The sequence below is a fragment of the Mus caroli genome, chromosome X, assembly GCF_900094665.2.
Source record: "Mus caroli chromosome X, CAROLI_EIJ_v1.1, whole genome shotgun sequence".
Taxonomy (NCBI): domain Eukaryota; kingdom Metazoa; phylum Chordata; class Mammalia; order Rodentia; family Muridae; genus Mus; species Mus caroli.
The window spans coordinates 13,858,116-13,880,811 of record NC_034589.1 but is presented as its reverse complement, the minus strand read 5'-3'; the positions used below and the strand labels follow the sequence as shown (position 1 = coordinate 13,880,811).

At 46.6% G+C, this 22,696-nt stretch overlaps 1 protein-coding gene across 5 annotated transcripts in view; it reads right to left on the bottom strand.

The window, feature by feature from the left end:
• Rbm10 (RNA binding motif protein 10) overlaps positions 1–22,696 on the bottom strand; it is a 30,982-nt gene continuing 8,286 nt past the window's right edge. Inside the window, exons 3-24 of one of the 5 annotated variants that reach the window (XM_021154086.2) lie at positions 14,984–15,167; positions 13,205–13,435; positions 11,359–11,428; positions 9,605–9,678; positions 8,024–8,110; positions 6,123–6,183; positions 5,812–5,988; positions 5,292–5,452; positions 5,023–5,120; positions 4,843–4,930; positions 3,328–3,511; positions 3,083–3,222; positions 2,850–2,967; positions 2,671–2,762; positions 2,423–2,587; positions 1,587–1,736; positions 1,427–1,492; positions 1,160–1,348; positions 1,005–1,079; positions 621–727; positions 414–543; positions 1–331 (exon numbers count right to left, since the gene is read on the bottom strand). In XM_021154086.2, the coding sequence (XP_021009745.1) occupies positions 206–331; positions 414–543; positions 621–727; positions 1,005–1,079; positions 1,160–1,348; positions 1,427–1,492; positions 1,587–1,736; positions 2,423–2,587; positions 2,671–2,762; positions 2,850–2,967; positions 3,083–3,222; positions 3,328–3,511; positions 4,843–4,930; positions 5,023–5,120; positions 5,292–5,452; positions 5,812–5,988; positions 6,123–6,183; positions 8,024–8,110; positions 9,605–9,678; positions 11,359–11,428; positions 13,205–13,435; positions 14,984–15,167 (2,773 nt within the window). In that variant the 3' untranslated portion in view covers positions 1–205. The remainder of the gene's footprint in view (positions 332–413; positions 544–620; positions 728–1,004; positions 1,080–1,159; positions 1,349–1,426; positions 1,493–1,586; positions 1,737–2,422; positions 2,588–2,670; positions 2,763–2,849; positions 2,968–3,082; positions 3,223–3,327; positions 3,512–4,842; positions 4,931–5,022; positions 5,121–5,291; positions 5,453–5,811; positions 5,989–6,122; positions 6,184–8,023; positions 8,111–9,604; positions 9,679–11,358; positions 11,429–13,204; positions 13,436–14,983; positions 15,168–22,696) is intronic. The other 4 variants (XM_021154087.2, XM_021154089.2, XM_021154090.2 and 1 more) reach the window with 4 other exon arrangements.

Sequence of the window (22,696 nt, the reverse complement as noted above, 5' to 3'; positions counted from 1 at the left end):
TGCAGGCTTTTTAGATTTTATTACAAAAGGAACATGATTTGAGCCCAATTTCCCAGCAAAAGTCACCAACTCCAAGTCTAATTTGGCTTCTCTGGTTGGGGAGCAGGCTGGTAGATAGAAGAGCCTTCCTTAGACCATTCCACAGTTCATCTTCTCTGTCCCTGGATAGATACCCCACGTCTGTAGAAACTGCTTTCAAAGTTGTTCACTGGGCCTCATTGAAGCGGGTCACCATTGTCTTGTGCAGTGTCTCCTTATAGGATTCTGTTGAGGTGACCCCATAGGAACTGCCCCTGGCACCCAGGCCAGAACCTCGAACTCGTGTTTGGGCCTGTGTAAGGGAAGGAGGGTTTGTCAGGCTGGTAGAGGTGCACTGGGAGTGTTGGGGACAAGAATGGCTCATAGAGACTCACCTCAATGGGTGTCACAATGCCCTGTTTCTTGCGGCCCAGACCACTGCCTTCTTTCCAGCCCATGGCCTGGAGCATTCGACTGCCAATGTTGTCACTGCCTAATCCATCTCGAGTGGGTTGTTCAAAGTCCCTGCAGGGGACAGTGTATAGTGTTAGTGGTCTGCCAGCAGCAACCTCCCCTCCCCCGGTACCTGGTCCTGCACTTACACAGAGGCTGTAGATATGCCACCATACTTCCTCCGTTTGGGCTCTGGTGGCTCAGGGATACCATACTTCTCCCTGCGTTCAGCTGCACGGTCCCGATACTTCATTTGCTACAATTGTGAACATGTTGCAATTGGCTGTTATTTTCTTTCAGCAAACAAGCATGGATGGGGTAAGGGGCAATGTAAGTCTCTCTCTGATCTGGTCCTTGGTCCTGAGGGTCAGGACATGATGAAATGGGAACTAGGAAGAAGCCTCATAGCGATGGAGACAACACACGGTTGTCAGGCTATACCTGGCTAAGGAACTTTCAAGTCCCACAGCCTGGAGGGACAGAGACGTGGAGGGGGCAGATGGGATGGAGCCAACGAGTGGGTCACGCCTTACCTCCATGTCATTTTTCTCTAGTGCTTCCAATTCATTTTCTGACAAGTGGGCTCGCCGATGAATCTCAAGGTTTTGCTGTAAAGAGGGACAGGATAATGTAAAGCAGCTGGGCTGGGCTAGACACAGGATATTCTACCAACTCTCTGCTCAATTACCTTGTGGAGCCCAGAGAGCTGCTGGTGCCGGATGAGTGCCTCCTTGCTGGGAAACTGGCGGCGGCAGAGCAGACAGGCTAGCTTCTGCCAGTCTGTAAGCTTTTCTTCCCGTTCAGGACCTCCTCGCTCCTGTTCCTCCTCACTGTCACTCTCCCCACTATAGGCTGCCACCAGCCCTCGAGGTGGGCTCTGTAGAGAGTGAAGGTGGGCAGTCAGTCACACTTGCTAAGATCAGGGACCCCTGCCCCCTTTTGCCCTGAAACTTACTGGGCGGTCATCACTGGCCAGCTTTGGGAGATCCATGCTGGTGTGCTGTCTTTCAGCTAGCGCTCCCTGAGGTAGAAGAAACAGAAATTCAGAGCTCCATAGAGGACCCTAAAGAATGACAACACTGAAGGTGGGGTACAGATGGACAGTTACAACACACCTTCTTCTCAAGGATGGCATAGCCTGCATCTGCAGTGGCCGATTCCCGCCTTTCATCATCTCGTAGAGCACTAATAGGCTGGAAGCTGTTTTTGAAGTTTTCTTTTTGCTTATTGAGACTGCGTGCCCACCGCTCCATGTCCTTGGCAATCTGGGGTTTGAGGGTTGAGGTTAAGGGTTCTTGAAGCTGGGGTCTCTACTTTCTCACCCACTGCCCTTGCAGCAGCAGTCCTTCCTGCTCTGTAGCTTCAAATCTGTACCTCCCTTGACTTCCCTTCATCATGAAATACTTTCATACCCATATTGCTTTTGGTCAATGATTATCACAGCAACAGAAACCTAACTAAGGCATGTGATATCATGCCACGTTAATGTTTTGTGGTTTTCCTGGGGCATGAAACATTTTGAGAATCCCTCAGGTTGCAGAGAGAATATTTATTGCTTGCTTCAATGCCATACCTTTTCTCCACAGAGACTAAGGTTCCTGCTAACTTTTCCCTACTAGAAAACCCTGCAATGTTTCTTCTCCTTCTCAACTCCTCGTGAGCCTACGAGAATTTCTCTGGGATCAATACACACCCACCACCAGCATGAAGGTTCCCTTTGTAGGATAGAGAAAAGCTGTCAAGAGCTCACGCAGACAGTACAAGCCACTTCATGGTGGTAGGTGGTCTTGCTACAGAACCCCCAAAATAGACCTAATTCAGGAGTACTGTCTATCTGAAGTAGTTCCTATCCCTGTCCATGCCCACCCACCACCCCATTTCCTATAGCAGGAGAGAGCAAGAGGTGACAGAACATAGACTTCAAACAACCAGATGATGGCTGGAAGTTCACCTGTTGGGCTGTCTTTGTCTTATGCTTCTCTTTCTTCTCTTTTCCCTCCTTTGATGATGCCCCCGTGTCCTTATGTCCATCAGCAGACTGCTCCAAGGCAGGTATGTAGGTCCGCCGCTCCCCATCCCAGTATAGGTACTGCTGACTCTGAGCATTGTAGTAATACTGAGGGAAAGAATGAGGGAGGATGTATAGGGTTAGCTGCCACAAAACCACACTCCAGTTTCCCTAGGCTACCTTTCACTTACCTGGGAATTGGGATCATAGTATAGACCAGTCTGGGGGTCATAGTAGTAGCCAGATGTCTCATCATATTGGTAAGTAGAGACATCAGGAACAGCTGTGGGGAGGGAGCAAAGACAAGGTTGTCAAATTCCTCTCTGTTTAGAGAAGTCCACACCCTTACCCAAGGGCTATAGATACTCACGGTACTGGCTGTAGGACTCTGGGGCAGTGGGACTGGTAGCCGGTGGTAAGGCAGAGCTGGGATGAGTAGGGCTCTGGAGCTCAGACTTGAGCACAGCAGGTGATATGATGGTATATGACTACTCATGGGTCACATAAGGGAACAGGACTCAGTGTCTGTTAATATCACCCTGCCCACTCAGGGTGCACCTTGCCAGCCTACCAACCTCCCCAGAGTACCAGTGGCATCCTCACCTGGCTGTTGGTAGCAGTGCTCTGGCCACTGCTCCCCTCAGCTGATTGCTGATAGAGCCCAGGGGCAGCACCAGGCTGGGCTCGAGAGAAAGCCTGCAGTGACACAGAGTCTGCTCCAGCCTCAAGGGAGGCCTCAGGACCTGAAAAGAGAAACCATGGAGAATGAATGCCCACGAATGTCAGAGCATACGGCCATAGGCCTCTAGGCCCCATAATTAGGCTCAGCTAGAGACTATGAGGCTCACCTGCTCCAGCTGGGTCCCCTTTGGTCCCAGTCATGCCAGGGCCCTTGCTGTTTTTAAGGTAGCCATGGGTATAGAGGGAATCTGTTCCCTGGCTGCTGCCATAGCCCTCATCCTGTTGGTAGTAGCTGTAGTCAACTGGTGGCTCCTCGGGGGCAGCCCAGGCACTCTCTCCACCCTGGGAGGCCTGAGAGGCAGATGAGAGATCATTAGATCAGGAGGGGACATAAATGAAGAGATCTGCTAGATGCACCTGTCACTATATGTGGAGCTAGGGTTTCCTTTTTTTTTTTTAGTTTTTCGAGACAGGGTTTTTCTGTGTATCCCTGGCTGTTCTGGAACTCATTCTGTAGACCAGGCTGACCTTGAACTCAGAAATCTACCTGCCTCTGCCTCCCAAATGCTGGGATTATAGGCGTGCGCCACCATGCCCGGCTGGAGCTAGGATTTCTACTTGACAGAAAGCATGTAGTCTTAAGTGAAAATCAAGGTATCCTGGTCACAAGAGAACAGAGAAGAAGAGAGAGACTAGAAAAAGGCTACATGCCCAAATATATCCTAGGCTGATACTGATGAGGTACATGTGTTATTCCTCATACCAAGCAAGACACCCTCAATCTTTTCCCTTTTGTTTTCCTCTTTCCTCTCTCCCACCTACAACCATGTAGCCCATGCTGGCCTGGAACTCGTAGAAATCCTGACTTTGCTACCACTCCCCATATCATTGCTAGAAATATAGGCAGGCATTATCATACCTTGCTATCCTCTTAGTTTTAATTCTCTCACCAAAATTTTCACAATTTTTTTTTTTTTTTTTTTGTTTCTGAGACAGGACTTCAAAGTCATTAGAGAATCAAAGACTGGCCTTCAACACCTAATCCTCTTGCCTTCACTCATAAGAACTGGGATTACAGGTGCTTACCACCATACCTGGCTCCCAAAGATTTAAAAAAAAAATTTTATAAATTCCTTTTTATTCATGGCACATATACTTAAACAGCACAACACTCTCTCTCTCTCTCTCTCTCTCTCTCTCTCTCTCTGTCTCTCTCTCTCAAATAATATGCAACACATTATACTAACTCAGAACAATTTTTAAAAGTTCAACAGCATAGAGTACCAACTACCAAGACAGGAATGGAGAGATGACTCAGCAGATAAGAACACTTGTTGCTCTTGCAAAGGGGCAGGTTTGGTTCCTAGCACCCACATGGTTGTTCACAAGACCTCAAAATTCTAGGTTCAGATCACCCTCTTCTGACTTCTGCAGGCACTGAGCACACATACGGTGCACATGCACAGGTACAGGCAAAACACTCATACACATAAAAATAAAGTAATAACAAGTCTTTAAAAAGAAAGAAGTCCAAAAGGTGACTGGGAATGATAGAAAGAATGGAGTGGGAATGGATAACTATCTATAAAGGCAGAAGAAAAGGAGTAAAGGTAGGAAGGCCTATAACACTTGTTTTAAGAAAGTCAGATGCCAGAGTGATGGGGTCAGAGGAGGCCAAGTACCTGTGAGATTGCCCACTGGGCAGCAGCAATGGCAGTACTGGCCACAGAGGCAGCATTGATGCGACTGCCTTCATTGGAGGCCATATCCCTGGGGAGGATAGTAGAAACTGGAAATGAAACAGGGATCCCCAAGGTAGGAGGGTGGGGCAAGCTGTGAGGGTGCTTAGGTGGGGCTCTGACCTCTTAGAACCCTTGGCAAACTCCACGTTGATGGTCTTGCCATCGATGGTGAGCGGAGGGTGCAGGGCCTGCAGGATCTGTAGCAGCTGGGCTGCTTCCTATGGGTAGAGGGGTAGCAGGGACCGAAGGGTCAGGCCCGGGGAGGCCCCCCGGCTCCATTGCCCCATTTCCAGACTGGGACCGCGGTGAGGATGGGGTAAAGGTTCCCCCCTCCCTACCCTGGGGGCCGGGACCGTGGTTGCCCGGACCCCCCCCTGTGCCGCCCTCACCACGATGGTGGAGAGCTGGATGAAGGCGAAGCCTCGGTTCAGCTGAGTCTGTTTGTCCTTGATAACACGCACATTGGAAGAGGACAGCACCGCATAGGGTGCTAGGGCCCCGAGGATGGAGTCCATAGTGCTGTGTGGGTTCAGGTTTCGTAAAATAATGGCTGTGGGAGAGGGCCCAGTGTTAGGAAGCACCTCTGACAGTCTGTTCAGGGCCCCCATTAAAGATCCCCACTGCTCCCTGTTTTCTTGCTTCCTTTTACTCTTCTCTTGAATAAACTCTGCTTGTCGGTCCAGGTGTCAACAGCCTCTCAACTATCAGGAACCCTCTCATATACCCCCAAAATTAGTTTGTGGGCAGCGTCTCCCTCTACTCTCTATCATATATTTATCCCCACACCAGGTAGAAACACTCTCCCTTAATAAGGACCAAGTATTGTTCATTACCATTTCTTTGGCCCTCAGAGGTCCCACACCAGATACCCTAGGGTATAAAGTAAGGGGGAAAGAACAACTGACTCACTGTCATTGGCGTTCTCGGAGCTTGGCTCTGAGCCCTGTGACAGGGCTTGCGAGGTTAGCACTCCCTGGGCCTGGTAGGGCTGCGGCAGTGGGAGTAAGCCCTGGCTTAGCTCCCGCCCACCCAGTGGCAGTGCCTGCTGATCCAGCCGAGTGCCAAGGGGCAGCTTCTGCTCTGCCTCTGTCAGGAATGGTGGGAAATATGCTGATGATGAAGGTGGAGGCTCCATGGCTGATCATATTCCCCACCCCCCTCACCAGCCCCTACACACTGGTCTTCAATGCCTCTTACCACTCCCAGTTAGTACAGCTCACCTGATTTGGGCACACCACATTTGAAGCACTTCTCTCGGCGTTTGAAGTTCTGGACACCACACTGTGAGGCACAGGCCAAGGGTCAAGACTTTCCATGATATCCTCCAAATATGGACCCACAGAACAACATAATCCCGCAGAAGGGAACTTTGAGGGTCAGGGGTAGCACGAGTCTTTTGGAACTTTATTATCTTCAGTCCTATAAATCTCTGACAACTGGTTCCCAGCACCAACCCTCTCACACATTACAGCAGTTGTATCTCTTCCCTATCTTCTTGGGACTATCAACTCTCAGCACTGTATCTCATGGTCCCTTCCTCCTGAGACTTGCTTACCTAACAGAAACTTTCACTGTTTCCTACTGGAAGCCACAATCTTTTAGTCAGATTCATTTCCTTCCTTATTGCTAGGCCTAGATTGAATTCTGCTACTTTTGACTTTTTTCTTAGATATTCCAGCTACCAAAGACCTTGTTCGGCTTCCATCACAATTCTATCTCTGTTCCGGTCAGATACTAAGCTGCGCTCCCGTGTAAGGCCCAACATCATGTGCTCAGGACAGTCTGCTTAGACTGCACTGATAGGAGTTAGGAGCAGAGAATGGGCTGAAAGGGCCTCAGCTCACTGAGCTGGGCTTCACAGAAGCAGGGCGGTTAGAGCTGGGAAATCCAGAGGTTTAGTCTTGCTGGAGGGGCTAAGAGACTTTCTATAGCTGATGAAGTTGGGGGGGGGCATGCAGAGAGAGAAAAGTCAAGGCTGGCAAGGGAAGATGGTGACAGTTAAAGGAGAGACTCATGTTTTGGGCAGAGAAGGTAAGTCATGGTCAGAGCTAGGTTTCAGCTGCAACATTACAAGTAAGGGTGGAGAGAGAGGAGTGAGGCTAACAACAAAAAGGGCTCTATGGGAACTAGATGGGAAGGTGTAGGAACTGGCATGAACTGTAAGAACAGCAAAGGAAGGTGGCAATTCTGAGATGGACGTGACAGGATCTGGTAACTGAAAGACATGCAGGACAAAAAGGAGAAGAAGAACACAAAGCAAACAGCAGCTTCAAGGAAAATTGTCCCTCTCTCTCCAGAAAGGTTGATCTCTTTTGTCCCTCTCTCTCCAGAAAGGTTGATCACCTATGTAAAGATGACAGATAGCACTCTCCCACTAACCAGACCCTTCAGGGAAAAGTCAGGGTCCTCCTAGCTCTCAGTTTTCCTTAGGTTTTAGGACTACAGAGAGCCCCAGGAGATGGGGTTGAGAATCACAATGCTGGCCTCAGGGCAGACCTAAGGCCACGTAGGGAACAGGAGGTGGCCCTGTGAGCAAAAAGCTCATGCATGGTTCCACCTGAGCCTTAGCTTTCTCTTAGGGAATAAAGCGGTGATCACATAACCTACAGGGAGGGACCTTCAAGGTGGACACAGCTGTACCAAGGTTGAGTTACCTCAGAACACTCTGCTTCTTTTTAAAGGGAACAGCAGCCACTTACAGAGTTGAATGTGAGCCAGAAGTCTTTATTATTCTCCCACCAACAGTTTCATTCTTTCAACACTGAATTAGTGCTCACTCACATAAAGATGAGAAAAGTGATACAGAGATAGGATAAGCACCTTGACCAGCATCAAGGCAGACCTGAGACAGTCTGCAAGCAGTGTGGCTCTGAAGCCCATGTCCTATATAATATAGTTGGCTTGTGTTGTCACTGATTAGTCACTTATGCTATTATTTCTTTCAACTCTACTGGACCTTTAGGCAAGGCTGTGTTTGATGAGGACAGAGCCTAGCTGACTGGGGCTAGACAACATGTCTCTAAGACTACACTTTCTCTGACTAAGCAAGCTGCTGCTGCTCCTACTGCTCCTGTGGGAGCAGACTTTCTCCCCAGCACCAGATACCCATCCACCCCTGTACCTTATTACACAGCCAGTCCTCATTGATCTTGGGCTTGGGGTCGCTGTAATGCATGGATACCTTCTGGCCCAGGATGTTGAGGGAGTGCTGTGGGAAAAAGCAGAGCACAATCAAGACCTAGGTAGCAGTGCCCCACATACCGTTTCAGCAAAGGAGAAAAGAGTGAGCGAGCCCTTCAGCTGGATGGATGAGGGACAGGGAATGAAGGGAGTTTGGAGAACTGATGGAGGGAAGAAGGAACGGAGGGACGGGATGGGGTGAGGGAAGGAAAGCGCCACAGCTCTCAGGGCGCATCTGTTTGCTGTTTACTCACAGGCACAGGCACGTGCACACGCACGTGCTCTCTCTCTCTCTTTCTCTCTCTCGCACGTGCTCTCTCTCTCTCTCACACACACACACACACACACACACACAAACAAACACAATCAGGCACATAGTACTTGGTTGACGTAGAGAGTTGGGAGTGCTCCCCCAGCTTGGCCCTTGACAGTGCTAGGCCATACTCAGGGCTAGCACTACACAGGCTACACTGGGAATGAGGGGAGATGGGCAGGGAAGAGAGAGGAGGGGAGAGAAAAAGAGAAAGAGCGCACGAGCGCTAATGCTGGAGAAGGGGAAAAAGAAAGCCAATTTAACAGACGGAGATTTCCCGCCATGAGGCCACCTTCCCAAGGTTGGCCGGGTCCTGGGCCCACCGCACTAGCTTATTGACCAGACCCACAGAGCCGGCCACAGGGCTGCCTCTGCCAGGACCCTCCACTTTACCACGGCTGCCCCTTCCTCCCCTGACACTTCTTTCCAGTGCTCTACACCAGTGACTCTACATCAGGATAGGGCTGGGTAGCCAGGTTAGACCCTTGAGTCTTGGAAGGTCCCAACGCAGTTGAGTTGGGATTCAGTGCCAGGCTAGGGGAGCTGGCCCCTCCGCAGCTGACAGAGCACAGTTCCTTATTGAGAAGGTAGAGGTGGGGCCTCCTGTGGGTGGGGAGGGTGCTGTGAATGGGAGGGGCCAGTGAACTGAGCCCAGGGTGTCAATAAAACTATCACACTTGACTGGAACTTTCAACCAAAAGCAGTGATGTCCCTCTGCATGGAACTCAGAGGGCCAAATTCACATGCAGAAGAAAACTGGCAAAACAAGTCTTGCTAGTTTATGTGCCAACATCTATGTTCCCTCAGTGACAGGACTTCCAGTGGTCCTGAGAGCACAACCAAGTTCTGGCTCTGCTGACTCGGGAGCAAAAGGATCCTGCTAGGGTCTGGGAAGCTAAGGAAGGAACCCACCCTGGCAGCTCTTTCTCTGAAAGCTCAGCCAGGAGAGGTGAGGGAGCGCTAGTGCCTGGCAGTAGGAAGGGGGCCAGGGGACGGTGTTGAGACTGGGCTACAAATGGGAAGCCCAGTGGGTAGTGAGAGATGGGAAGAGGAAATAGTGGGGCTCAGGAGGGGGGAAAAAGGGGCAGGGATATGGGACACAGGGTCACAGGGCAGGGAACTGTGTCCATAAGATTCAGGCGATGGGGAGCGCTCGATTATAAAGTAGTATTTGTTTTGGGGGGAGGGGTTCAAGTGCGGCAAAGCAACCTGATTGGCTTCCATCCATCGTGTAGCGTCCTGCAAGTGACTAAACTCGACGAAGGCGAAGCCCCGGCTCTGACCTGGAGACAGCATTCAGATACAGACGCAGTGGGTTAGTCAACAGCTTTGGACACACGGTGTTCCCGGGGGCAGAACCCGAGGGGAGTGGACCAGGGGCAGAGAGGGAAAGGGGGAGAGGAGAAAGGAAGAGAAAAAGTGATCAGAGAAAGAACAGGGAAGGCAGGAGTCAAGGTAGATGGTTGGGAAGGGCAGGAAAGAGGGAAAAGGGGAGGGAAGAAAATGAAAGCATGAGTCAGATCAGCATAACTGTAGTGAGATGGGTCTCTGGTAGTCTTGCCCAGCTAACTTGGGGTGACAGATGGAGACCTGAGATGGAAGGGATACAAGGAGAGATCTGTCTCTAGAAGAGGAGGTTGCTTTGACTTCACATAGTCCAGAGCAAACAACTCATGGGCAAGCCTAGAGCAAGCCTAGGAGGAGTCCTGGAACGGGTGTTTAATCAAAAGAGCAAAAGAGAAGCCAGGCTAAGCTGGTCTATGAGGCTATTGGGGGTTTCCAGGCAGCACACAGGAAACCAGAGGTGGTTAGGAACATAATCTCAGCTTAACCTTGGTGTAGGGGAAGGGGATGATAATCACTAGGGAGTCACTTCAGTGCCACAATGGGGAGACTATAGCCACTGACAGTCAAGGTTCTCCTAAATAGGCAGATGGTGGCTGGAGCTGGCCAAGAGGATGTTATAGGTAAGAGTCAGCAGGTGCCTAGGAGAAATGACCAAAGTCATTGAGAGGCCATACCTAGGATGCCTCCTTAGGGAAAGATACACAGATTCTGTCAGTGAGTGATATAAGTAGAGTAAAGCAGAGCAAGACCTACATGTCATTGACATAGACTCCAGGCCTGGCCAGGACTGAGAAAGGGGCTTGAGGCTTAAGGTCCTTCAGAGGTAGTCATGAAAGGAGGTTTTGGATGTGGCGGGTCTGGAGGGGCATGCTTGATCTCCAAAAGAATCATCATCAGGATGCATGGGAGGATGGAATAGTATAGGGAAACAGACAAGGGAGGATGGAGAGATGGAGGAGGTGGAAGGAGGAGAGAGACTGAGATTGAAAGAGAAGCCCAGGCAGAGTGAGGCCCCACTGTGTCTGCCTTGGGGAGCCTGGGCAGTAGTCCTGCAGAGACAACACCCCTCCACCCTGCTAAAACCCCAGGCCAGCTCCAAGCAGCCTGCAAGAGGGAGGGAGGGAACAGGTAAGGCCAAAAAGTTCTGGCTGCTCCTTAGGATACCCTTTCGATGAAAGCCATCCCTGCCTCCCTTCTTGGGATATATGGGTGGGTCCACGTCACACCTACTTTTCATTAGAAGCTGTTGTCAGGGTGGAGGACACCAAGGGGCAGAGGAAGGAGAAAAAAATGTATGTTCTGGGGAGGGTCACCACCTCAGATACTCAAAGTCCCAAAGAAAAGGTTTTCCAGAGCCTGGCTCTGGCCTTGCTCCTGGGGAGTAGTCAGCTCAGCCCAGAGCTGCATCCCCTTCAGGACAGCAACCCTGTAGAGGCTGCTGGCTGGAGCTGTGAGAGTAGAGGATGGGAAAGAGGAGAGGGCACCCCCCGCAAGCTGCCCATTCCCAGCTGTGGCAGGAGAGGAGTAGGGAAGGGAAGAGAGAGGGAGAGGCAGAGGGAGATTTGGAGGCTCAGGCTGGCCAGCAAAAGAGGAGGGCACTGGGAACGAAAGCTCACCTGAGGATTTGTTCCGCATCAGCCGGACCTCCCGTGCTTGGACACCATGGGACTGCAGCTGTCCACGGATCTGTTCAGGAAATACAGAAGTGGGATATGTTCAGCAAAGAAAGTGGCTGAGTATGTGAGGCCAGCTCAAGGCCTCTGAGCCCCAAGGGGTCATGAAAGAAACACATACACACACCCCACACACACCTGCGTCCTCTACCTCTTTCAAAGCTTTCCCCAGTAACAACAACTGCAGCCTACACTAGTATTCAGTCTCGCTTCCAGCTTTGGACTTGCAGAAAGTGAGTCAAACAAAGACAGAAAACAGTACGGAATAAAGGATGGCAGCAAGATGACCCCCAGGGGCACAAAGACAACAGGAGAGCAAGTGAGGCAGCAAATCAGGAATGGTAGGCAGGGTGATCTGACAAGAGGCTTAGTAGCAGCCATGAAGCATAGAAGCTGGAATACAATTTGTGCCCATCACGAAGGAACTGCTCCCTCTCCTTGACTTGCACTAAAAGCTACCTATGGCACAAAGAGTAAACAGGGAAGGACAGGAGCCGGAGCCATTCCAGCCATGTCAGGAGAAATGTAAAGACAAATAGGCATGATGGTTGATCTGGAAAGCTTCCTGAGTGAAAGGAGCCCGAGGGACACTAGAGAGGCAACTTAAGAGCCCAGGTGAGGCATTCTCTAGGCTGACAGTACCTCTTTAAGTGAATGGGGAGTTTATGCCAGATACTTCAGTAAAAGTCTGTACTTCTGGGCATCTGTTCCCCATCAGGGTAAAAGACAAGAAATTAAGTCTTAAGCACACAGGTATACAGAAGATGAAAAGTCAAGATACACAAATCTTATCAAGATTCCAAACAATCAGGGAGGACTTAGGAAATATCAAGAACTTGGACTCTGGAGTCAGCAGTCCAGGTTTAAACCCCAACTCTGCTCTGCCATTTGCTGAACATGAAGCAAGTCACTTTGCTGATTGGGGCTATGTGGGACTGACTACAATGTATACCTTCCAGAAAGAGGCTCTGTGAGGATTCAATCAGCCTGGCATGTGGCCCACCCTACCATAAAACAACAGGTAATGTCAGCTATCAGCCCGATTCTAGAAGCCCTCACATTTCTTAGGTGGGATTACTACTGTTAGAAAATGGGTAGCTGGCAGGCTTCCAGGGAAGCACTGTGTAGAGAACTGACTGGGGCTGGGGGTAGAGAGAGGTACAAAGTCCAGGGAAGCTAGTCAAAATTCTACTTTAGTAATACTCTTGGGTTTTGATTGTGGCTTGTCATAAGACATCTGCGCGAGAAGGGAATGAGTGAAGAGAGGAAGATGGAAGGCAGAGAATGTCACAAAGGCAAACAGGTTGAGAAGCTATCAAAGAGCCACCTTATGGGTAGCTGTGGCCAGGCTGTCACTGCTGACAAAGGGGGAGGAATATGGAAGTTCAGAAAAGCCCATGGACCCTAATATCTCACTCTCATGGGTTTCTGACACCAAGAATACCCAACACTGGGCCTGGTTCTCCATCCACATATACAAAAGGGTGAAAGCCAATGGAATGTGCAGGAGAGATGTTCTTCTCTCACACCCACCAGCACCGGACACCCATGGCTACTGCCCCTGGGTCAAGTCAGCCTGTCTGCTGCCTTCTCCCTTCCAGACCAGGAACTGATGGGGCCATCCTGGAGGATGGACAGTACTGGGGGACAGGAGCTGGTGGGGGAGAAGAGAGGAAAGGTGCTGTGGTTGGTGGCAAAGGATGGGTGGAGAGAAGCTGAGGGCCCTGGAGGAGACCCAGCCTGGCCTCCTGCTTTGCCTCCTGCCCAGGGCCATTGGGGGGGCACGTACGTCATCCTCAGTGGCTGCCTGTGGCAGCATCCTCAGCATGACGATGTTACTGGCCTTCTCCTCCTCCTCCTCCTCATCCTCCTCCTCCTCCTCCTCCCCTTGCTCGGTCCGATAGTCCTGGTCCCGATAGTCGCCGTCTCTGGGGAAGCCTGGCGGGCCAGTGGGACTGTGCCTGTGCCGCCGCCGCCGCCTACGCTGAGTCTCGGAGCCCGGGGAGGCCTCGTAGGAATCCTGGCCGACAGAATGAGATGAGAGACACCAGACGGGCAGTCAGTCTGGGTGGGCCTAGTGGCTGGCCACTGGCTCTCTGAGACAGGCAGGCTCTGAAAGCCAGGGGTGGGCAGGCGGGCTCCGGTTAAAGGCTCAGGCTTTTTAAGGCTGCAAATGTTCCACAGGGTATTATTTCTAGGAGCTGCCTTCAAGAACAGCAATATTGGTGTGGAGGAGGAACTCCCAAAGGCAGGCCGACAAAAACACTGCTTAAACCTCCTTGGGATAAACTAGCCTGGGGTAAGCAAACTAGACTTTGCTTTCAATGTCTTCTTTTGCCAGCTCAGCTGGTATGTGCACAATTGTTTACTGTGGCACTGAAAAACACCTGTCTCCTATAGTTCCCTGCTTAAGATTGGGCCCTGGAACCAAGCCATCAGTTCAGAAATAGTTTCAGATATGGGCCAGAGGCAGCCAGCAGGAGTTCATGGGCCATTATATTCCCCCTTGGTCCTTAGTCCTCAGGCCTGGAAAAAGTCTCTGTTCACTATCAGTCTCCTTCACAAAGAGTGTGGTTGTTGAGTTCTTAATTGTCCAACCTACTAATTTCAATACTAAGCAGCTCAGGCATGACCCTACACCGCCCCTCACACCTGCAGGGGACAGGTCCAGACAACTGGATGCCATGTTCCACACTTGTCAATGGTCCATTCACAAGGTCTACTGTACCCATGGAGACATTAAGAGATACTGCACAATAGCAGGCAATGGAGAAGCCTGGATGCCTGTAAGCCCTGGCTAACCAAACAAAGCTTGTAGTTTATCAGGGGAATCCCTTGATAGTCCCTTCAAATACCCAGAGGGTAGAAGATATTTTAAATATAATTTCTCCACAGGGCTGGGCTTACAAAAGTGTACCCTCTCCATCCTACTAGACAGAAAGCTATCTGCCTATATGTTTTCATTAGATCTCACTGGCCCTCTCAGACTGAAATTCCCTAAGGCAAGGGTGTTTCTAGCCCTCAGATGTGTTCTCTCATAGTGAGCACTGTATCCTTTAGGCTGGAGGTAACTACCTACATGGGACTGACTTCCCTAAAGGTTCTTTCCTTCCTTTCTGTCTAGAGGTTTTGTCAAGACCAGAAACAGTCAGTGTTAGCCTCCCAGAGTTGTATGGATTGGTTGATAATTTTGCTCTCAGGTTGTCCTCCCGACCCTAGATGCTGGGTCCCATAGAAGAGATCCTTTTGAGTTCCCTAAATTGGTGGGAGTAGGCAGTATAGAACTTGCAGTGAACCAAAGGCCAAAACTGAACAACAGGGAAGAAGGGAAAGAAGTAGTGGCTAGGAGCCCTGAGAAATACAGAGTCAAGCAGTGTGAAAGCCAGGGAGACTCAACTCAGGAGAAGAGTCCTCAGAGAAGGGAGCAGGGACAGACCCTCCCCTAGGTGACGCAAAGCAACCAAGTAGTCCAAAAGCACAGGAGCAGAGAGCTACCTACACCTGGTGCTGCAGCCAGACACACAGGCCTTTCAGGAGCACTGCCCCCAAGGCCTGGCCTTGCCCTCACCTCTGCACTTTGCTCTTCAGATGAGTCGTCATACTCATGCTTGCCCTCCTGACTGCCATACTCTCGTGGGTATGAACGGTAGTCCATGTCTCTATAATCATGGTCCCGGCTGCGGTTCTCTCCACTATCATCCTGTGAACGATCAGTGGCTCCATAGCGGCCAGTCCTGTCACCACGACCACCTCTAGAAAAAGGATGGGAATTAGAATACCGTATTTTCCAAAAGGCTCAAGATATGAAAGCTAACCCACAACCCCCTCTCTAGGGCTTCAGTCCCATTTGTGCGCCACCACGCCCAGCTCGACAGTAATCTTTTAATCTTATGGATATAGCTCAATAGTAGAGTGCTTGGCTAATATATGAAAATTGCTGGTTTCCATCTCAGACTGAGAAAAATTACCAGGTCTGTAGTCTCAGTTGCGCAAGGTGCTGAGACAAGAGGTTTAAGCCCAAGACAATATAGTGAGACTCCCTCACCACACACCTTTTAAGAAAATTGGGGTTGTGGATATAGTAAAGTGGCAGTGCACAAGCCCTTTATGTAGATGGTACTGGGCTCTTCACATGTAAAACAAAAAACAACAATATTACTTAAAGGTGACTTCTAGGAAATGATGGAACATGACTGCTGGGCTTACTACCTTATTTCTCAAAGCTTAACATAGTATATAGGAGTCAGTGGGTGATGATAATCGAGTAGCTCATGGCAGGTATAGCAGTGTATACCTATAATCACAGTACTTGAGAGGAGGTAGAAAGGTCAGGAATTCAAGGTTAGCCAAAGTACAAAATGAGTTTAAGGTTATATGAGACCCTGTTTTAAAAAAAAAAAATACGTGTTCATTTAAAAAGGAAATATGCTGCTATGGCTATTTAACTCAGTGGCAGACCACCTACGAGACCCTGGGTTTAATATCTAGTATTGGAGAAAAAAAATAAAGATGTAAAAAAGAACATGGTCAAGCAAGAAGAATCAGACCCATTAGAAGAATGCAGTAAGATTCCACTCATGAAAAGTAATACATTAGAGTCTGTTATTGACAACACTCTTAGACTATATTATTCTGACACTAGCTAAAACAATTAAGTAAGTGGAAGAAAGAAAAAAAAGCATTAAGAACCATAAAGGTGAGTCCCAGGATGTCCAGAGTAATACAGAGAAGCTGTCTTGAAAAGCTAAAAACCAAAATCAAAACAAGCAAAACAAAAAAGCCTGTAAAAGTAAAAATCACCATTATTTGTGGCCAATGAGAATAACCCTGCAAAGCCTAAATGAATCATGTGTTTTAAAAAAAGGGAAGAAAGAGTACAAGTAATAAATTAGGAGCTGCAGGTATATAGTTCAATGACAACACATCCAAGGCCTGAGCTAACTTCAGTACTCCCAAAATACTAACAGCTATGCTGATGATTAAAAAAAACAAAAACCAAAACATCAGGGGCTAGAGAGATGCCTCAGAGGTTAAGAGTATTTTTTGCTCTTCTAAAGGACTCAAGTTCAATTCCCTGTATCCATGTCAGTCAGCTCACCCACAAGTAACTCTAGCTCCAGCAGATGTGATGCACACTTCTGGCTTCCAGATGCACACATGTAAGCATACACTCACAAAGACATACACAAATAAATTTAATAAAGATTCTGGCTATAAAATTAATATACAAAACACATATTTTGCTTACATTCAAATATTCATTGTTTGGAAAACAGGAAGACAACTACCTATGATTACATCTACAAGGTTAAATATTGGGCTAAAGAGATGGTTCAGCAGTTAAGAGCACTGACTATTCTTCCACAGGACCCTGGTTTGATTCCTATTACCCACAAAGTGGTTCACAACAGCCTGTAACTTCAGATCCTTTGGGATCAGTGTGCACACATGCAAACATATACACAAAAATGAAAAGAAATCTTTAAACAAATTATTAACATCTATGCACATGTAAGATCTTTTGACTATTCTTCACATGTATGAAGATTTACTTACTTACCTTTTCCTTTGTTTGTTTTGGGGTTTTCTTTTTTTGAGACAGAACCCATTCTGTAGATCAGGCTGGCCTTGATCTCAGACATCTGACTGCCTCTATCTCTCAAAGGCATGAACCATTGCAACCTGATTATTTACTTTTTCTTGAGACAGTTTTTTGGTATTTATGTCAGGCTGACCTTGAACTCATTATGTAGCCAAGACTAGCTTGAAACTCAGGGTGCTTTCTATGCCTCTTAAATTCTGGGATTATGGGCATGGACTATCATGCCAGCTTGGATCAAAGATGTAAATGGAAGACATTAAAGCATAATAGAAAAAGTTCAAGGGCCAGATGTAGTGTCATTAATCCCAGGTTAAGGTAGGAGGATCCTAATTTTGATGCCAGATTGGGCTATGTTTAAAAAAAAAACCATAGGGGGTAAGGTGGAGTAAGAGAAAGATGGCTTAGCAGGTAAAAGTGCTTACTGCTCACCAATGTAAGCCTAACAATTTGAGTTGGATTCCCAGAATCTACAAGAAGGTAGATGGATAGAACCAATGCCACAAAGCTGTCCTCTGACCACCTTACACCAGTAACAAACAAATGACTAAAGCTCCATGGTAGAGCATGCACCATGATGCTATGTAGTAAGCCCTGGCTCAAATCAGAAAAAGAAAAAAGTAAACTGGGAAAACAATTCTTCATAATCTTTTATATGTTCTACCCACTGAGCCCTTCGCCCTACTCTTAAATGGGAAAAAGTAATAACCCAAATCCCAAGGCATAGAAAAAAATCATTTAATTGAACTATTTAAAAATATTTAAGATTACCCAGAAACAATTATGAGTTATATTTAAAAACAAAATACACGCCGGGTGGTGGTGGTGCACTTGGGAGGCAGAGACAGGCAGATTTCTGAGTTCTAGGCCAGCCTGGTCTACAGAGTGAGTTCCAGGGCAGTCAGGGCTACACAGAGAAACCCTGTCTCGAAAACTAAAACCAAACCAAACTAAACAAACAAAAAACCCAAAGAGCTAGATGTGCAGCTCTATGTTGACTAGCTTGCACAAAGGCCTAGGTCCTGTGCCCAGCACTGAAAATAAAGAAAATGAACTAGTGCAAGCAAGCAAACTGGGAGTAGTGGTACATGCTGTAATCTCAGAATTTAGGAGGCTGAGGCAGAAAGAGGAAAATGTCGAGGCCATTTTCAACTACAGAGGGAGACCATGACTCAACTTATAAAAAAATTCAAACAAACAAGTAAATAAATATAAAATAAAGAAAATATAGCCCAGTGACTCATATCTGTAATCATAGCATTCAAGAAAGCCAAAACAGGAGGATCACAAATTTAAGGCCAGCCTGGGGAATTTAATAACTAAAGGTTTAAGGACATAGCTCAGTGGCTGAGCTATATCCTTAGCCCTTACCACTTTTCAGTTGGGATTGTTTTGTTTTCTTGCTATAAAAGTACTTTACATGTTTTAGATAGGAACCCCTTTCCAGATATACATAGATATGTTCTCCCATTCTGGGGGATTTCTTTTCATCTTGAGTGTCCATTGATCTGGAAGTTTCTAATCTTGATAAAGTTAAACTTATTTTGAAGTATGTTTTGATTTACAGGAAAGTTGAAAGATTAAAAAAACCATGCATACCCCTCTGCCCAGTTCCCCCTAATACTTAGAGGACCATGGCATTAAGTCAACTAGATAACAGGTTTTATTGGGATTTCACCAATTTTCTCATATGTCATCTTGTAAATTTTATTTTCATTATTAGTCTTTAAGTGTGTGTACATGCATGTGTACATGTGAGTAGAGTCCGGTGGAGGCCAGAAGCACAAGATTTCCTTATAATTGATGTAAAGGGTAGTTGTGAGCCACCCAACATGGACTCAACCTCTGGAAAAGCAGGAAGTATTTTGTTTGTTTTTTCTTGTAGTATGCCTTACTTGAAGGATGCCAAAGTCATCTTTGGCCTGTGAAAGGTTGGTTGTATTTTTTTTAAGACAGTGTTTCTCTGTGTAGCCATAGCTATACTCAAACTCAGAGCTGTCTGCTTCTGCATGTAACACCACACCACCAATACCTACCCTGTTTAAGGTTTTTAATATATAGAATCTTCTCTTTATAGTTATTTTCTCTTTTTAAGGATTGTAGTGGTTTTATTTGATGTGATCTTTTGATTACACTTAAAAGTTTGGGGGTTTGTTTGGTTGAGAAGCAATAACAAAAGTGAGATGTTCTTCTGATTATCAAGTAGCACTAGTATGACTTATCTCTGGTGATGGTGACTTCATCATGTGGTTAAGGTGATATCTTTTCATTTTTCTCACCCACATATGATTTCAGGGGCTAGGGAATGTAGCTCAGATGGTAGGGTTCTTGTATACAGGTATGAAGCCCTCAGTTTGATCCCTGTGTAAGAACCAGGCATGGTGTAAGCTCAGCAATTGGGAGGCAGAGGCAGACAACCAGAAGATGATCCTTGGCTACATAGGGAGTTTGAGGCTATCCTGGGCTAGAGACCTTATCTCAAAAAGAAATTTCTATTTTTTTTTCTCCATACCCTACCATTTAATTTAGAGGAAAGTCACTAAAACTACCTCACACTCAAGAGAAGAATTAAGCTGTTTCCTGATGAGAAGAAATATCTATCCTATTTGGAATGTTTCCACCCTTCCCCCGCCCTTCCTTTGTTTTCCTTCTTTTGAGACAGGGTCTTACTATGCAGTCCCAACTGACCTGGAATTCACTATGCCAACCAGGTTGGCCTCAAACTCAGAGATTTACATAACACTGTCTCCTAAGTGCTAGAATTAAAGGCATATGCCATCATGTCTGGCCTTCTATAAGGAAGATCTGTGGCAGACTTTTGATAATACTTTTGTGCTTTTAAAAAAATAATTTCATACATACATACAATGCATTTTGATCATATTCACCCTCCACTTCTCTGTAACTCCTCCCAGATCCACATAATCCTTCCCAATTTCATGTCCTCTTTTTTGTTGTTTAAATAGCCCATTGATTCCAATTTGTACTGCCTATATACTTATAGGTGTAGGGCCATCCACTGGAGAGCGGTCAACCTATCAGAGGCCACACCTTTAAGGAAAACAGATCCTTCCTCCCCAAGAAGCTGTTAACTGTCAATAGTTCCTCAGCTAACCCCAAGCCAGGACATTTTTAATACAGAAGATTTTAAAACTCTGTGTTTGCCAGGTGGTGGTAGAGCACACCTTTAATCCTAAAACTTTGAAGACAGAGGCAGGCAGATCTCTGTATAGAGGAGACCAGGACAGCCACTGCTACATCGACTCCGCTTCAAAAAACAAAAACAAACGAACAACAATAAAATGAAGTCTCCGGCTGAAGAGATGGCTCAGTGGTTAAGAGCACTGACTGCTCTTCTGAAGGTCCTGAGTTCAAATCCCAGCAACTACATGGTGGCTCACAACCATCCATAATGAGATCTGACACCCTCTTCTGGAGTGTCTGATGACAGCTACAATGTACTTATATATAGTAAATACATAAATCTTTAAAAATAAAATAAAACGAAGTCTCCTATGGCAAAGAGACCAAATCCTTGAGAGCTAAAAAAAAAAAAAAAAAAAAAAAAGACTGAGCAGTTGATAGCACCTGCTGCCCTTTCAGAGGACCTAGGATCGATTCCTAGTACTACATGGAGGGTCATAACCATTTGTAACTCCAATTCCAAGGGATTTTATGTCCACATCCAGCGTCTGCAGGTACCAGGCACATACATGGTGCAAAGACATGTATGCAGGTAAAAAACTCATACACATTAACTGTTTTTGAAAAATAGAACAAACCCAGAAATTGTAAAATGAAAAACAAAACAGCACAACAACAAACCCCAATGGGACTATATGATTTTGTCAAAGTTAAAAATAGCTAACATGTAAAAGAAAAAAGAACTTGGAAATAGGCACATGAGTGAGTGAGTGTGGTAAATGACAGAACCTAATTAATTGATAGAGAGGTACTGACTGTAAAATTCTTTTAACTTGTTATATGCTTAAATTTTCATAATAAAATGCTGAAAAAACAAAGACTCCGCTGGGCATGGTGCATGCTTATGATGTATGTGTACTTGAGGAAAGAACTCAGTAAAGGGTTTACTGAATAAGCCTAAGGACCTGTGTTTGATGTCCAATATCAATATAACAAACCAGGCAGGTGAGGCAGATATAAAAGGATCTCTAGCTACCTGCTGGGTGTGGTAGCAGAGGCAGGACTATCTGTGAGTTGAGGCCAGCCTGGTCTACATAGTGAGTTCCAAGACAGCCAGAGGTATGTGGAGAGAGGCCCTGCTTCAACAAATGAACAAACCAACCAAGCAAGCAACCAAGCAACCTATAATATAATATAATATATAACCAACCAACACCAAAAATGTAAAGGCACCTGCCACCAAGCCAGACGACCCGAGTTCAATCTTCAGAACCCATATGGTAGGAGAGAATAGATTCCCACAAGTTGTTTCTGGACCTGTGTGTCATGGCACATGCACACACAAATATTAGGAACAAAAACAAGGTAGGAGATTCCTGAGAAATAATGTTCAAAGTTGACTTCTAGCTTACCCATGATACACATATGTATCTGCACATACAATTGTCCATGTACACATGTAAACATGCACCAAAGGCTGGAGCATAGCAAGTGGTAGAGCTCTCTGGGTTCTCTCCCCAGAACAAACAAGGACCATAGATGCCTCTGAAAGTTAAGTTCCACTAAGTTTTAAGGTTAGAATAACTTTTAAGAAATAATTCATTTAATTTTATGTGCATTAATGTTTTTGTCTGCATTCATGGGTGAGGGTGTCAGACAGCTGTGAGCTATCATGTGGGTGATGGGAATTAACCCTGGTCCTCTCGGAGAGCAGCCAGTGGTCTCAACCACTGAGCCATCTCTCCAGCCCCATAACTTTTTTTTTTTTTTTAGACAGGATTTCTTGTATAGCTCTGGCTGTCCTGGAACTCACTCTGTAGATGAGGCTGGCCTTGAACTCAGAAACCCACCTGCCTCTGCCTCCCAAGTGCTGGGATTAAAGGCAAGAAAGATCTCATCATCTAACTTGAGCTAGCCCGGAACTCAGAGATCTGCCTGCTTCGGTCTCAGAAGTGCTAGGATTAAAGGCATGCACTACCACAACAGTGACTTTTCTACAAACTTCTTCAAAACCAACAAAGGCTGTCTAATTTATACCATGAGGCCATCTTGATCCAATTCCAGATAAATATAACACAGATACAAAATAACCCAACTAATACAATTACCAACTAAACTTAGCAGTTTTAAAATAACAATAATGCTGGTAAGAGTGTGGACAACAGGAAGTCTTCCTAGATTGTATCTGGGAATGTAATAGTCTAGCTAAAATGTAACACTGTATGGAGGCTCCTCACAAAAACTAAAAATAGATCTCTCCGGAGGTCTAGCTTTATCATTACCTAAAAGACTCCAAGTCAACAAATCACAGAGACACTTACACATCAATATTTATTGCACACCATTTACAGCAGCTAACTTATGAAACCAATCTAGGTGTCCAACAACAAAGGAATGGGTAAGGAAATTGTGCTATATAAACATAATGACATTTTTATCCAGCTGCAAAGAATGGAATTAGACCTTTTTCAAAAAATGGATTGCAACTGGGTATAGTCATATTAAGTGAATCAAGCCAATTTCAGAATGATAGACATC